Source organism: Mesoplodon densirostris, chromosome 8 (genome assembly GCF_025265405.1).
Source record: "Mesoplodon densirostris isolate mMesDen1 chromosome 8, mMesDen1 primary haplotype, whole genome shotgun sequence".
Lineage (NCBI taxonomy): Eukaryota > Metazoa > Chordata > Mammalia > Artiodactyla > Ziphiidae > Mesoplodon > Mesoplodon densirostris.
This window is the reverse complement of record NC_082668.1, coordinates 9,213,663-9,226,123: the sequence shown is the minus strand read 5'-3', so window position 1 is coordinate 9,226,123 and position 12,461 is coordinate 9,213,663. Positions and strand designations below refer to the sequence as shown.

Here is a 12,461-nt window from a genome sequence, read left to right as displayed (position 1 = left end):
CCCACTCCCCCACCTCTATGTTTCCTCTCCCCCCCTCCCCACTGATAACCACTAGTTTGTTCTCTATGAGTCAGCTTCTTTTATGTTATATTCACTAGTTTGTTATATTTTTTAGATTCCACATATAAGTGATATCATACAATATTTGTCTTTCTCCATCTGACATATTTCACTTAATGTAATGCCCTCCAAGTCCATCCATGTTGCTGCAAATGACAAAATTTTGTTCTTTTTTATGGCTGAATAGTATTCAAACCCTTACATTGTTGAAGGTAGGACAGTAAATTGTGGCCTTGGCACTGCCACTAATAATTGCCACTGTGTAATTTGGTCACAGGAAAGTAAACTAAATTTGGCAGGGGAGGGTCTTAGACTTTTGAAGAGGGCCAATGTTGAAAGTAACAATAATTGAACTATGTATCTGAAAATAACACATCATAATGAGTGTTTTCTGGATAGCCATCTGAAATTCATTCTTGAAAAATAATATTTTTAGATGAATTTAAAAATATCTCTTTGGGGCTTCCCTGGTGGCGCAGTGGTTGAGAGTCCGCCTGCCGATGCGGGGAACATGGGTTTGTGCCCCGGTCTGGGAAGATCCCACATGCCGCGGAGCGGCTGGGCCCGTGAGCTATGGCCTCTGAGCTTGCACGTCTGGAGCCTGTGCTCCGCAACGGGAGAAGCCACAACAGTGAGAGGCCCACGTACCGCAAAAAAAAAAAAAAAAAAAAAAAAAAAAAATCTCTTTGGTCCTCATCTCGGCCCCCTGATGTGGACAAAACGGGCCAGGTCTCTGTCACAGATGAACCCATGCCTTCTGACTCTCTGTCACATGCCCCAGATGGTCCTTCCTTGTGCCACTCTAATGGTGAGCAAATATTTATTGAATACATCTAAAGCCACAGGGACTGTAAGTTGTGGCCCCCAGCCCCTAACCAGGAGGAAGGCTGCACGTTTATAAACACAGGATTGCACAGCTCATAGATGCCATAATGAGATTCTCTGGCAGGAAGAGATGCAGAAGCTTAGGGGAGGGAAGTTCATTTCTGTCTTTGAGGTTGAGGACAGTTTCATGGAACAGTTTGCACTGAGCTGGGTCTTAAAAGAAGAATAGTTCTGACAAGCAAAAATGTTGTAATGAGGAATTCTACATAGAATGGATGGCATGAAAATCCTCCCCATGAGTGTCAAGAAGTTGTGGGTTATAAGACTCAATACATGAGCTGGGCTGACTGTGGAGGTCCTGCGGCCCCAGAAAGGAGGCTGAACCCTTCATTTAATCATGGAGGAATTGTGGGAGGTTTGGGTTAGGGACTGACGAAGTTGAAAGACTGTTTTAGAGGTATGAATCTGATCAAGGAATGCAAGATGGATTAGAGGGTAGAGTGCTTTAACCCATGGAGACCTCAAATGACCTTCACCACCTTTCTGCCTGATCCACCCCACTCAACCTGCAAGGCCCAGCTCAAACAGCACACTCTCTGCTGAAGTCCTTTAAAATTCACTGAATTTGTTTCCTATTGCTGCTATAACAAATTCCCACAAACTTAGTGCCTTGAAACAATGTAAATCTATTATCTTACAGTTCTAGAGACCAGAAGTATGAAATCAGTTTCACTGGACTCAAGTCAAGGTGTCGGCAGGGGTGGTTCCTTCTGGAGCCTTCCATGGAGAATGTGTTCCTCCCTTTTTTCAGCTTCTGGAAGCAGCCTTCATTTCCTGGCTCATGGCCCCTTCCTCACATGACTCCAACCTCTTCTGTCAACACATCTCCTACTACTCACTCTGACCCTCCTACCCCCTCTTGTATGGACCCTTGCGATTACATTGGCCCTCCCCAGATAATCAGAATCATCTTCCATTTCAAGCTCCTTCATTTAATTACATTAGTAAAGTTCCTTTTACCATGTAAGTTGACACATTCATGGGTCTGGGGATTAGAACAAATTCATGGGTCGGGGCGGGGAGCATTATTTAGCCTACTATACTCACCCATCTCTGGATCCCAAAATACTCCATGAGAGCACAGTTTACACTTTATCATCCTTACGCCACTATATGCCAGGTTTTCCCACTTGTCTCCCCAAAGGCCTGGATACCTTTATGTGTCCAAGGCCACTGATGGGGCCTGCCAGCTGTCAATCACTCACCAGGTGTGTGCCAATGGAGCTATAGTATGCAAGGTATAAAGATAAAAGCTAGAGGGGTACTGGGAGAATGGAAAGGAAGTGGTGGGTGTAGAAGTGGTTGTAAAGGAAAATCTGTCAAAACTTTATAAGGAGAGCAAGAGAGAGGATGCAGTTTTTAAAGCTGACTTTAAAGCTGAGTCTGGATAACAGAGAGCACCATGTTACAGACTTGGAGAGGGGGGTTATTTTCCATGAAGACCCCTTGAGTTTGTATTGATAATGGGACATGAGTGGAAGGTAGTGGAATTACTGATCTCGCAAAGTAGAAACAAGGATCCATCACAGTATGAATCTCCTTTTTCTTTCAGAGAGAATTTCTACCAAACCCATCAAGAAAAATAAAAAAGGTAATTATCACATGACCTTCTGGCCATGTCTCATCTACCACATTGTTGACTTTCCATCTCTCTGGCTTTATTTCATAGTTTCTAAATTAATCAGTTATGTTGAAACTTGATTTTATAATATGGTGCTTTTACACTTGCTACTTCCAAACATTTCAGTGTGTGAGGCCAGGACTTCTTTGAGCATTAAGATATTTGAGATACAGGTGCAAGGGTAATCCTTAAAAATAGATAATGTGGCAGAACTGACCTTGTACATTTGTTTTAGAAAAATATGTGAATGGCATACAGTAAGTCCCCAACACATGAACCTTCAAGTTGCAAGCTTTCAAAAATGCAAACGTGCATTCGCATGTCCAATCTCGTAAGTTAGTTCCCATGTCTGGTGTACATTGTAACGTGCGTGCATCCTCTACAAGTGGTTGTGCTTTTGTGTACTTTACTGTACAGTACTGTATAGAGTACAGTAGTACAATGTCTTATTTCAAGCTCAGGATGTCCGAAAGCAAGTGTAAAAGCAGCGGTGATGTAGTTGGTACTGCTAAGAAAAGCCAGGAATGGAGGCCCACAGAAAGGACAGAGAGAGACAAGAGGAAGAAGAAGTCACTGAAGAACCGAAGAGATTCACAACGTAGGAAATAGCAAGGGGGTTTTCTTTATTTGAGGAGGCACTGTTAGTTTTTGAGGTGCAGGACCCGAATATAGAACCACACGTGAAGGTTGCAGCAGCCGTTCAGAATGTAATCCAGTGCTACCGTGTCATCTATGATGAGAAAAAAAGAGATGCTACCCAGACATCACTGGATCGTTTTCTCAAGAGGGTAGATAGAATTGAATCCAGCAAGGAATCAGAACCTGTGCTATCAATGTCAGGTGTGAGTGAAATTGCAGCTTGCCCTCCGTCTCCTATTGCTGACGACCCTTCAGCTCTACCATCTCCCATCTCCTCTCCCTCCTCCAGTCAGTAACTCTTCTTGCCTGTTCACTCGATGCCAGCCCCTGGATGCCAGATGTTGTACTGCACTAGTGTACTTTTCAAGGTACTGTACCATAAGCTTAAAAATGTTTTCTTGGGCTTCCCTTGTGGCGCAGTGGTTGAGAGTCCACCTGCCGATGCAGAGGATGGGTTCGCGCCCCGGTCCGGGAAGATCCCACATGCCGCGGAGCGGCTGCGCCCGTGAGCCGTGGCCGCGGAGCCTGCGCGTCCGGAGCCTGTGCTCCGCAACGGGAGAGGCCACAACAGTGAGAGGCCCGCATACCGCAAAATAAATAAATAAATAAATGCTTTCTTTGCTTTTTGTGTTTGTGTTTTATTTGTGTGAAAAGTATTATAAACCTATTACAGTACAGTACTGTATAGCCGATTGTGTTAGTTGGGTACCTAGGCTAACTTTGGTGGACTTACAAAGGCACTCTCGGAATGGAACTTTTACTGTACTGTCTTTTTTTTTTTTTTTTTTTTGGAGTATAGTTGATTTACAATGTTGTGCTAGTTTCAGGTGTACAGCAAAGTTAATCAGTTATACACATGCATATATCCACTCTTTTTTAAGATTCTTTTCCCATATAGGCCATTACAGAGGGCATACTGTCTTAATATTAGACGTAAAAGGTGAAGCTGGAGCTGGAAAAGCATGATTTTAAAAGGCACAAAAAACTACATTTAATGACTATTGCTTTTGCAACACTGATTTTATTTTCATTGGTTTTTCTGGGTTCTAGCTTTAATGAAATAAGAATTGAGCAAAGTGGAAACATCTCATGGTCACTTTAGCTAACCTATTATAGACCTAATGTAGAATCCCCCTTTGGAATGGATATATAGCCATATGTCACCTGGTAAAGCAAAAAAACGAAACCTCTCCTTCACATGCACACACACACTTCTGCTAAGTCCTTTTTCAAGGGAAATTTTATTTCCTTTATAGAGATGACCCTTTAGAGAATAGAGTGATTGGGAAGCAGATGTGCCCTGTGGGAGAGGCTGCTGACCTGGAAAGTTCTTTCCTTTGTGTAGAGGCCCTTTGACCCCAACAGAGGAGCTTTGCAGACTGCAGTTCCATCTGTGAAGTCAAATTCTCTCTCCTTCAACGTAACATGTGAAGTTCATGGGCCAGTGGTTTCTATGCTATGTGGATTTCAGGGAAGGCAGACAGATAGTTGATGTCTTCCTCTCCAAGACTGGGTGTGAGAGAGAACATGTGAGGTGAAAAAAAGGAAATAGAAAAACTTCCATTTTCCTGACCTCCGACAGCAGTGACCTTGGTCATCTCAGTCAAACCAGGAAGTCGAGGTCTTCACACCGCTGGTTTCTGGGGCTACCAGCTCAACTGACTTTATGCTAAAGACTCAGTAACTAAGCTCTGCATCCACTGGGTTTTCTGAAGAAAGAGATGCTATTTGCTTTGTTCATTAAGACCAAATGTTTCTGCCCAGTCCTAGGGAGTCAAGGGTAATTCAGTCTGGGTTAATCAGTTGAGTTGGCCATCTCCCACCCTTTATCACAGGCGCCCTCTCTCCGTTCCCTCTGGGCTTACAGCTGTTAAGGTGTGACCACCTCTGTTCTCAGAGGGTCTCTCCAGAGCATCTCTTCCTTTCCCAGCCCCTTGGCTTCTGCCATTTGTGTCCTCTCAGCACCAAATGGCCTAATAAACTCTGAGCCAGTAGCCTAAAAATAGTGGTCAGCATCCATTAGGATGAGAAAAAGGAAAAGCAGTTACATGGCCCCATGCCAGGGCCACTCAAGCCTATGTGGGGATGTCCCCAAGGATGTCCCTAACAGGCCATTCCTCAAGCTCTCCTACTGAAAGGGAGCACATGGACAAGATACAGCGTACAGCCTAGAATTTCCTCCCATGTGTGAAGTTTGTGTCTCTTCTTCTTATATTGAATTTATAGATGAAAAGAATTTACAAATTGAGGTGTGTTCCAATTCACCTCAGCTCACTGGGCTCAGGGATGATATTCTGACTGTTATGATTTGGAAATAGCAGGACATTTTGCTTTGGCTCATAATCTTGTATTATAAGTAGGGGCTCTGCATTCCTGTAAGCAATGGACCTCACAGAAGCACTAAGAATGAGATGAGATACTTAAAAATGACATCAGCAGGACTGGGGATGGGTTGGATGTCTGGGATGAGGAAAGGGAGGAATCCGTGTTCACTTCCAGGCTCCTGGGTGGATGGTGGGGTGCTTAGTGAGATGAGGGGGGCACTAAAAGAGGAGCAGATTCAAGACAGGAAGTCAAGGACTGTGGTTTGGGGGCAATATGGGTTTTAGACATGATGATAGACATCTAATTGGAGATGATGGAAAGCAGAGTTTGGATGCTCGGGGACTCCAAAAGAGACCAGAGACACAGATCTTAAAGCCTAGGGACAAATGTGGTAGGTGTGGTCACGGGAGTAGTCATGGCCATCTAGGAGAGTAAAATGAGCAGGGAACATGGGACAGAGCCCTACAGAATTCCAACATTCCAACTGAGGAAGCTGAAAAAAAGAAGCAAAGTGTTAGAAAAACATCTAAGAGAATGGAGTGTCATGGAACAAAGCACAAAGATTGTTTCTAGAAGGAAGAGGTGGAATGGCACTCCCTGCCACTTCCCCATTTCCTCACCACCCACCAAAATCCCAGCTACCCATCACTGGGTGGGCCAGTCCCCAAGTCTATGCATTGTTTTGTACATAGATTGTCACACAAGGATGTGAATTCCTTCTTCCAGCCCATGGTGTAGAAAGGATAGCTTCATCTAGATGAAGAGCTGCTACCCATTGGATGAAATGTTTCCCCACCACATGGTTCTCTTTCCACTCAGGTGGCCCAGGAGAGGGGCCAGGTGCCCATCCTCTGGCCATTTCTCCAGCACAGACACACGACCCTCATACATAGAAATTGTAGTATATAGGGGTTCACATGTTATTGCCACATAAATTATCACCAAAAAGAAAAGGAAAAAATGTAATTCCCCTTGCCCACCAATGGGCTCATTCCTTGAACAATTCTTATTTTGGTCTATAAATTCTGTTGTTTTAACATGTGTTTGTTACTCCACAATACTTAGATGCAAACACTGTCAAATTTTTAACTTCACTAAATGAAATAAAATCTGGCTAAATGTCCCACATATTGAGATTGATGAAAAATCCAGCACCAATCAATTTTGTGGCCCCCTCCATCTTCCTTATACAAGACAAAGCACCAGGTTTCCACGGGCTCAGAAAATTAGGGTAAAGCCTTGGCCTTCAACTCCAGTGGTTGCCATTACCACACTCCCTAGCCATTGAGAGATGGCACCTCCACACCTTACTTGCCAAGCTAAGTCATAGGACAGCTTCCCCTAGGCTCCCAGGGTCAAAGAGCTCTGTCATCCCTGGCATCCACCAGGTTAGCTGTGCCCATGGTCTTTCCAACTAGAGGCACTGTCACAGGCTCTGTGACCCTCTAGGCACAAAATCCATAGACCAGAAACTCCTCCCCAGGCCCTTCAACTCATGGAGAACTTATGGCCAAGAAAATGGGATTCAGTGATATCTCAGATGTTTATTCTGTCATATTAAATTGTCAGTAAATCACTCTTCAATGAGGCAATTTAGATGATGCATGGTAGACAACTAGATAAGACACTGTATTCCTGAGTTAGGTTTTGCCTGCAGAATAATAAATGTCTCAGATTATCTTTAATTGATCCTGTTTTGTTGTTGTTACAAGCCTTTCTGTGTCAGAATCTCTGTCTTTATAAAGATAACTTTAAAGGTCTAACACACAGCCACTTCCTCCTGAGCTTCACTGCAAACCAGCATGTCTTCTTCTGAAATCTCCACTCAGTATTGTTCCTTACTATTTTGAGGAGAAAGGTTTACAAGTATCACCTTGGTACAAGCAAATGCTGTGTGTTCTAGAGTACCAATGTGTCGACTATCTAGGGTCTCACTGATCCCAGTGATGTCTATATTATCTCCCCTTCTAGCCAGAAAACTCAAATGAATGCGAGGTATGCCATAGAAAGACCGCGCTGTTCTCCTGTAATACTTGTTCAAGGTTCTTTCATGAGAAATGCCACATCCCACCTAAAGGTGCTGACAGATTAGTGAGACCTGGCCCCCTCCTGCCCTTCCTTCTTGTGGTACAGCTCCTCCCACCATGCACACTCAGCCTGCAGTTTTCTCTGGTTGTATGTGTCTTGATTCAGAAGAAGAGTCCTTAAGTATCAGGATCCAGAAATAAGAACAGAGCTGTTTAACAGTGCTGGCAGCAGCAGATTAACGAGAAGAAAACTCTTCAAGTGGTGATTAGGTATAATAGAGAAGTAACCCCCACCTCCCTCAGGTGGTTCCCACACCCATGCACTTTGATGGGGTGATGATGCCATACATTAGCTGCTGGTTTAACACATATACCACCTGCTATGGGAACATCACAAAGCTGACAAAGCTGGGACTGTGATGAGCCTTCAGAAGGTGATCAGGGCAGTCTATCAAGTCATCTGACCCTGAATCACAGGGTACATGATAAGATCCCTGAATTCTGTGGGTATGAGTCCACTGCTGCATTTCCTTTGTTGTAAAGTGTATCTTTGGTCAGAGGTGGTGATATGTGAGATAACACGTAGATTGATAAGGCATTCTAGAAGCGGTAGAATTGCTGTGGCCGAGGATGATCTCTACCAGGATTATGTCTGTTCCTATGAGGATAGAGCATTGCCCCTCCATAATGGGAGGAGTCTAGTGTAATTCATCTGCTCCTATGTAGGTCCCAGAGAATGTGTCACCGCGGGATTCAGCATACACCTCTGCAGTTGGGTGATCACGATTTTTTGAGCTCATGTAGAGTCCCACTCCTGCACCGTGGACACTGTAATGCTTGCCCCTTGAGCAAGCACTGGGGTGGCCAAGAAGAGAGGTTAAATGACATCTCTAGGATGGATCGTTTTATCCAGGTCTCAGATTATTGAGAATTGAGAGCTCCCCAGCACAGAGAATCTGGTAGTGGAGATCTAGGAGCAAATGGAAGATATCTGGCACTCTGTTGGTAGATTTCCTTTCCAAGAAGTTTCTGCATCACAGATTCTAGACACAGAGATGACAATGCCAGAAAAAAAGGATGCTTATGGCTTATGCTCTGTGCTTATTCAGCAAAGTTGAGAAGAAGGGCTGGTTTCCTGATTTTTACTGAGTTGATGTCTCATTGAGGCCCAAGACTCCAGTACTTAAGGTACTAATTTCACGTTCTCGTTTCGGGCAGGCAGAATTCATTACCAAACTCACAGTGGCTCAGATGAGAACCTGAGTTTTGAAGTGAATGAGAGTCCTTACGCACCGTGGCACCTCACTTAGCCTTCTACAGTTATTGATGGGAGGGCTGTCTTTGGCAGTTGAGCCCAAATGGGGCTCTAGTGCAGAGGGGTGTCAGAGAACGGCTGAATACAGGTGGAAACTACCAGTCATTCCTGAACAGAGGGCTTTAACAGCTATAGAAACAATGGTTGATTCACAGAGAAACTGCCTTTGCTCACCTTATACCTGACCTCTCAGAAACCCATGGAGCTGCATCTTCTGCAAGATAAAGGTTCTTCAGGAAAGGTGCCCAGAAAGCCAACCATGTCATCAGGAATCTGAGGTCCTGAAGAAGCTGATGCTGCCTAAAGAGAAGTTGGTGAGTTGAAACGTAAACCTAAGCCTCCTCCTTTCTGTTTACACAAGAGAAGAAGCACCATCTTGCACGGGGCAGGAAGAATGGTGCCCAAGGCCAACTGCTGTCGCTTGCTGTGCTCTGATCACATTACCTGACACCAAAACTCATATGCCACAGGAAATTCCCATTCCGTGTTTGTTTCAGGGGTCTGCAGGTTGGAGAGTTGTGCATTTATCTGAGCATATGTAAGAGCTCATTCTTTCCAAGCTGCTCTTCACTTAAAATCTCCTCTGTCTTTTGCAGAAATGCGAGTTCCCCCTCTTAAAGGTCTATTGCTCTCCAAAAATTTCCTTTTTTTGCCTCAAAACCATATTATGTAAGTAACAGCAATAAAATCCCAACCTGGCATTTGTTGAATTTGTGATGTGAATCCAATGGGTACACATTGCCATTATCTTTGCCTTGTTGATAAATATCTTAGACAGTTCAGTCAGCCCTTAGAAGCTTAGGCGGTTGTAACAAACTACCATAGACGGGGTGGCTTAAACAACAGGAATTTATTTGTCACAGTTCTGGAGGCTGGAAATCCGAGATCAGGGTGCCAACACAGTCAGGTCCTCCTGAGGGCTTTCTTCCAGGTTGCAGTCAGCCAACTTCTCTTTTTGTCCTCACATGGTGGAAAGGGAGGGAGAGAGGTCTCTGGCGTCCTTTTATTATAAGGGTGCTAATCCTATTCATGAGGGCTCCACCCTCATAACCTAATTATCTTCCAATTGTCCCACCTCCTAAGACCATCACAGTGGGGGTGAGGATTTTAGCATATGAATTTGGGGGACACAAGCACTCAGCCCATAACTGTGGGAATCTGTAGAAGGTAGACTTGGAACCATGCTAATGCCCTCTGGCACTTTTGTCAACATAATACAAAGACATCTCGAGGCCTGGAGAAATATCACCGAGTACAGGGGTTTGTGCAGGACATGCGTCTCATCTTCCAGAACTACAGGGAATTTTGCAAGGTAAACAGTTCTCCCTGCTTCTATTTTTCTCTCAGTTAAGTCATTTTGCCTTTCATCTTCTTGTATCAGGTGAATGTTACAATTTCCCTCATGATGTGGCAAGCCCACATAGGTAAAAATTCTGGCAGTATTTTCCAAGCCCTGTGGACTATGGTGTGGAAGATAATAACAGACCAGAGGTATCATTGGAAACATTACCCTAGGACCTCAGAACGTACTCCTTCTAGATACTCAATTTGCCCATAGATAACAGTGGATTGCAGACCTAGTCCTTTCCACCGGAAATGGAAGTGCTTTTTATTTTTTTACTAGACCTGGCAGCACTGTGTGTGGCTCAGAAGTCCCTGCCATTGGCCCAGGCTCAGATCCGTACTTGGCCCAGACTTGGGGACCATCCTAGGGAGACTGGATGCTGAGGCACAGAGTATGTCCATGTGCAGTTTGTTGCTGTGTAACTGCCCTCCGGCATCCGGGCCCTCAGGAGGGAGTGGACAGGGATCTCCCCACACCTGGGCATCTGCCTATTTCCAGCAGTTCCAGTACTGCACTCTGGATGCAGAGCATGGAAAGTTTCTTATAGGCAGAACCCTCATGGCCTTGGTGCTCATAGAGAAGTGAGGCCAATTCTCTCATCTGCTAGAAGCACATTTTAAAGGCTACTCATGTTTCTCATCTCTAAAGGAAGATATCAAATCACATTTCTCAAATTTCAAAATCTTGGATTTCTTTACATTAGAATTTCCTAGTGTTGTATCAAAAAATTAACAAGGATCACCTCAAGGGGTGGGGAATGAAGGATAAAGGAAGGCAGCACGAACTTGCCTTAGACGTTTCTGTACTGTTATGGTGTCACAAGGAATATGGGCTGTGTTCAAAATCAAATAACTAGACTTTTTTAAATTAATCAATAAATTTCTGATGAAGAATTAGACTGCAGTATAGTGCCATTTTTGCTCCTCTGTCTTCCAGATAAAGAGAAATGATCCAGCTATCAGGAAACATAAACTATCCTCAACAGGATTAATTCTCACTTAACATTTGGGATAGTCTAAAATAAAACTCTGATTAACCAAAACATTGAGAGTCTAAGCTCATTAGCAATTTATGGCTATTATTGTTTTTTTTTTTCTTTTTGCGGTATGCGGGCCTCTCACTGTTGTGGCCTCTCCCGTTGCGGAGTACAGGCTCCGGATGCGCAGGCCCAGCGGCCATGGCTCACGGGCCCAGCCGCTCCACGGCATATGGGATCCTCCCAGACCGGGGCACGAACCCGTATCCCCTGCATCGGCAGGCGGACTCTTAACCACTGCGCCACCAGGGAGGCCCGCTATTATTGTTTTTGTCTTTGCTTTCTCAGAACAAGAAATTCATCAATCTGGGACTTCAACTAGAAGCCGAATTTGAGAATGATTTCAAAAACGTTTTTGGCATCCAGGAAATAAGTACACACAGCAATCTGTTTGAGCCGATCTTTTATAATGTAGCCCGTTTCTAGTTCCCCCTTCAGAGTCTCCACTGCTACATGATATTGTGCCTGTGGCCCCACTGACCAACTGCCTGTTGCTGTGTGAATAACACACTTCTTTTTCAAACTTTTTTTTTTTTTTTTTTTTGCGGTACACGGGCCTCTCCCGTTGCGGAGCACAGGCTCCGGATGCGCAGGCTCAGCGGCCATGGCTCACGGGCCCAGCCACTCCGCGGCATGTGGGATCTTCCCGGACCGGGGCACGAACCCGTGTCCCCTGCATCGGCAGGTGGACTCTCAACCACTGCGCTACCAGGGAAGCCCCTCAAACTTTTTTTTACTGACATTCTTGCTCATTTATTTTTCTAAGTAAAAATTTTAAATTTCAGATTATCTTATTGAGTCATTTGGGGTGAAATTCGCAAAAGAAAATATCAGGTCTTTCTATAAAGGATCATATTATGTGCTTCCGTTTCCTTGAATCTTTTATTAGGTTCTTAAGTTTTCTCTTCTTTTCTCCTCCCCACATAGGACTTAGTCATTTCTTATTTTACTCTCAGGTATTTAATACTTTTTTGTTATTTTGAAAGTGATCTTTTTCCCAACGTATTTTATTACTGATTATTGCCTATTATAGAAAGATATAGTGACATACATTCTGGTCACTGATTACCATACTGAATACTGGATAGCATCCTTTTTGGCCTCATACCCCGTGGCATCAGGAAGCCCATAGTAGATGCACAGCATTTCTAACTTTCAGTTCGTACAATCATAATTGGTACAGCAGATGGGAGCATTCCTCACCTCTG

The 12,461-nt window shown here is 44.2% G+C and overlaps 1 protein-coding gene across 1 annotated transcript in view; it reads left to right on the top strand.

The window, feature by feature from the left end:
• Window positions 1-11,679, top strand: part of LOC132494987 (nuclear body protein SP140-like protein) — a 110,342-nt gene extending 98,663 nt beyond the window's left edge. Inside the window, 7 exon segments of the mRNA XM_060106480.1 lie at window positions 2,498-2,536; window positions 7,502-7,614; window positions 9,063-9,186; window positions 9,469-9,516; window positions 9,518-9,541; window positions 10,095-10,184; window positions 11,542-11,679. Coding sequence (XP_059962463.1) covers window positions 2,498-2,536; window positions 7,502-7,614; window positions 9,063-9,186; window positions 9,469-9,516; window positions 9,518-9,541; window positions 10,095-10,184; window positions 11,542-11,679 — 576 coding nt within the window.
• Window positions 11,680-12,461: the final 782 nt, after the last annotated feature.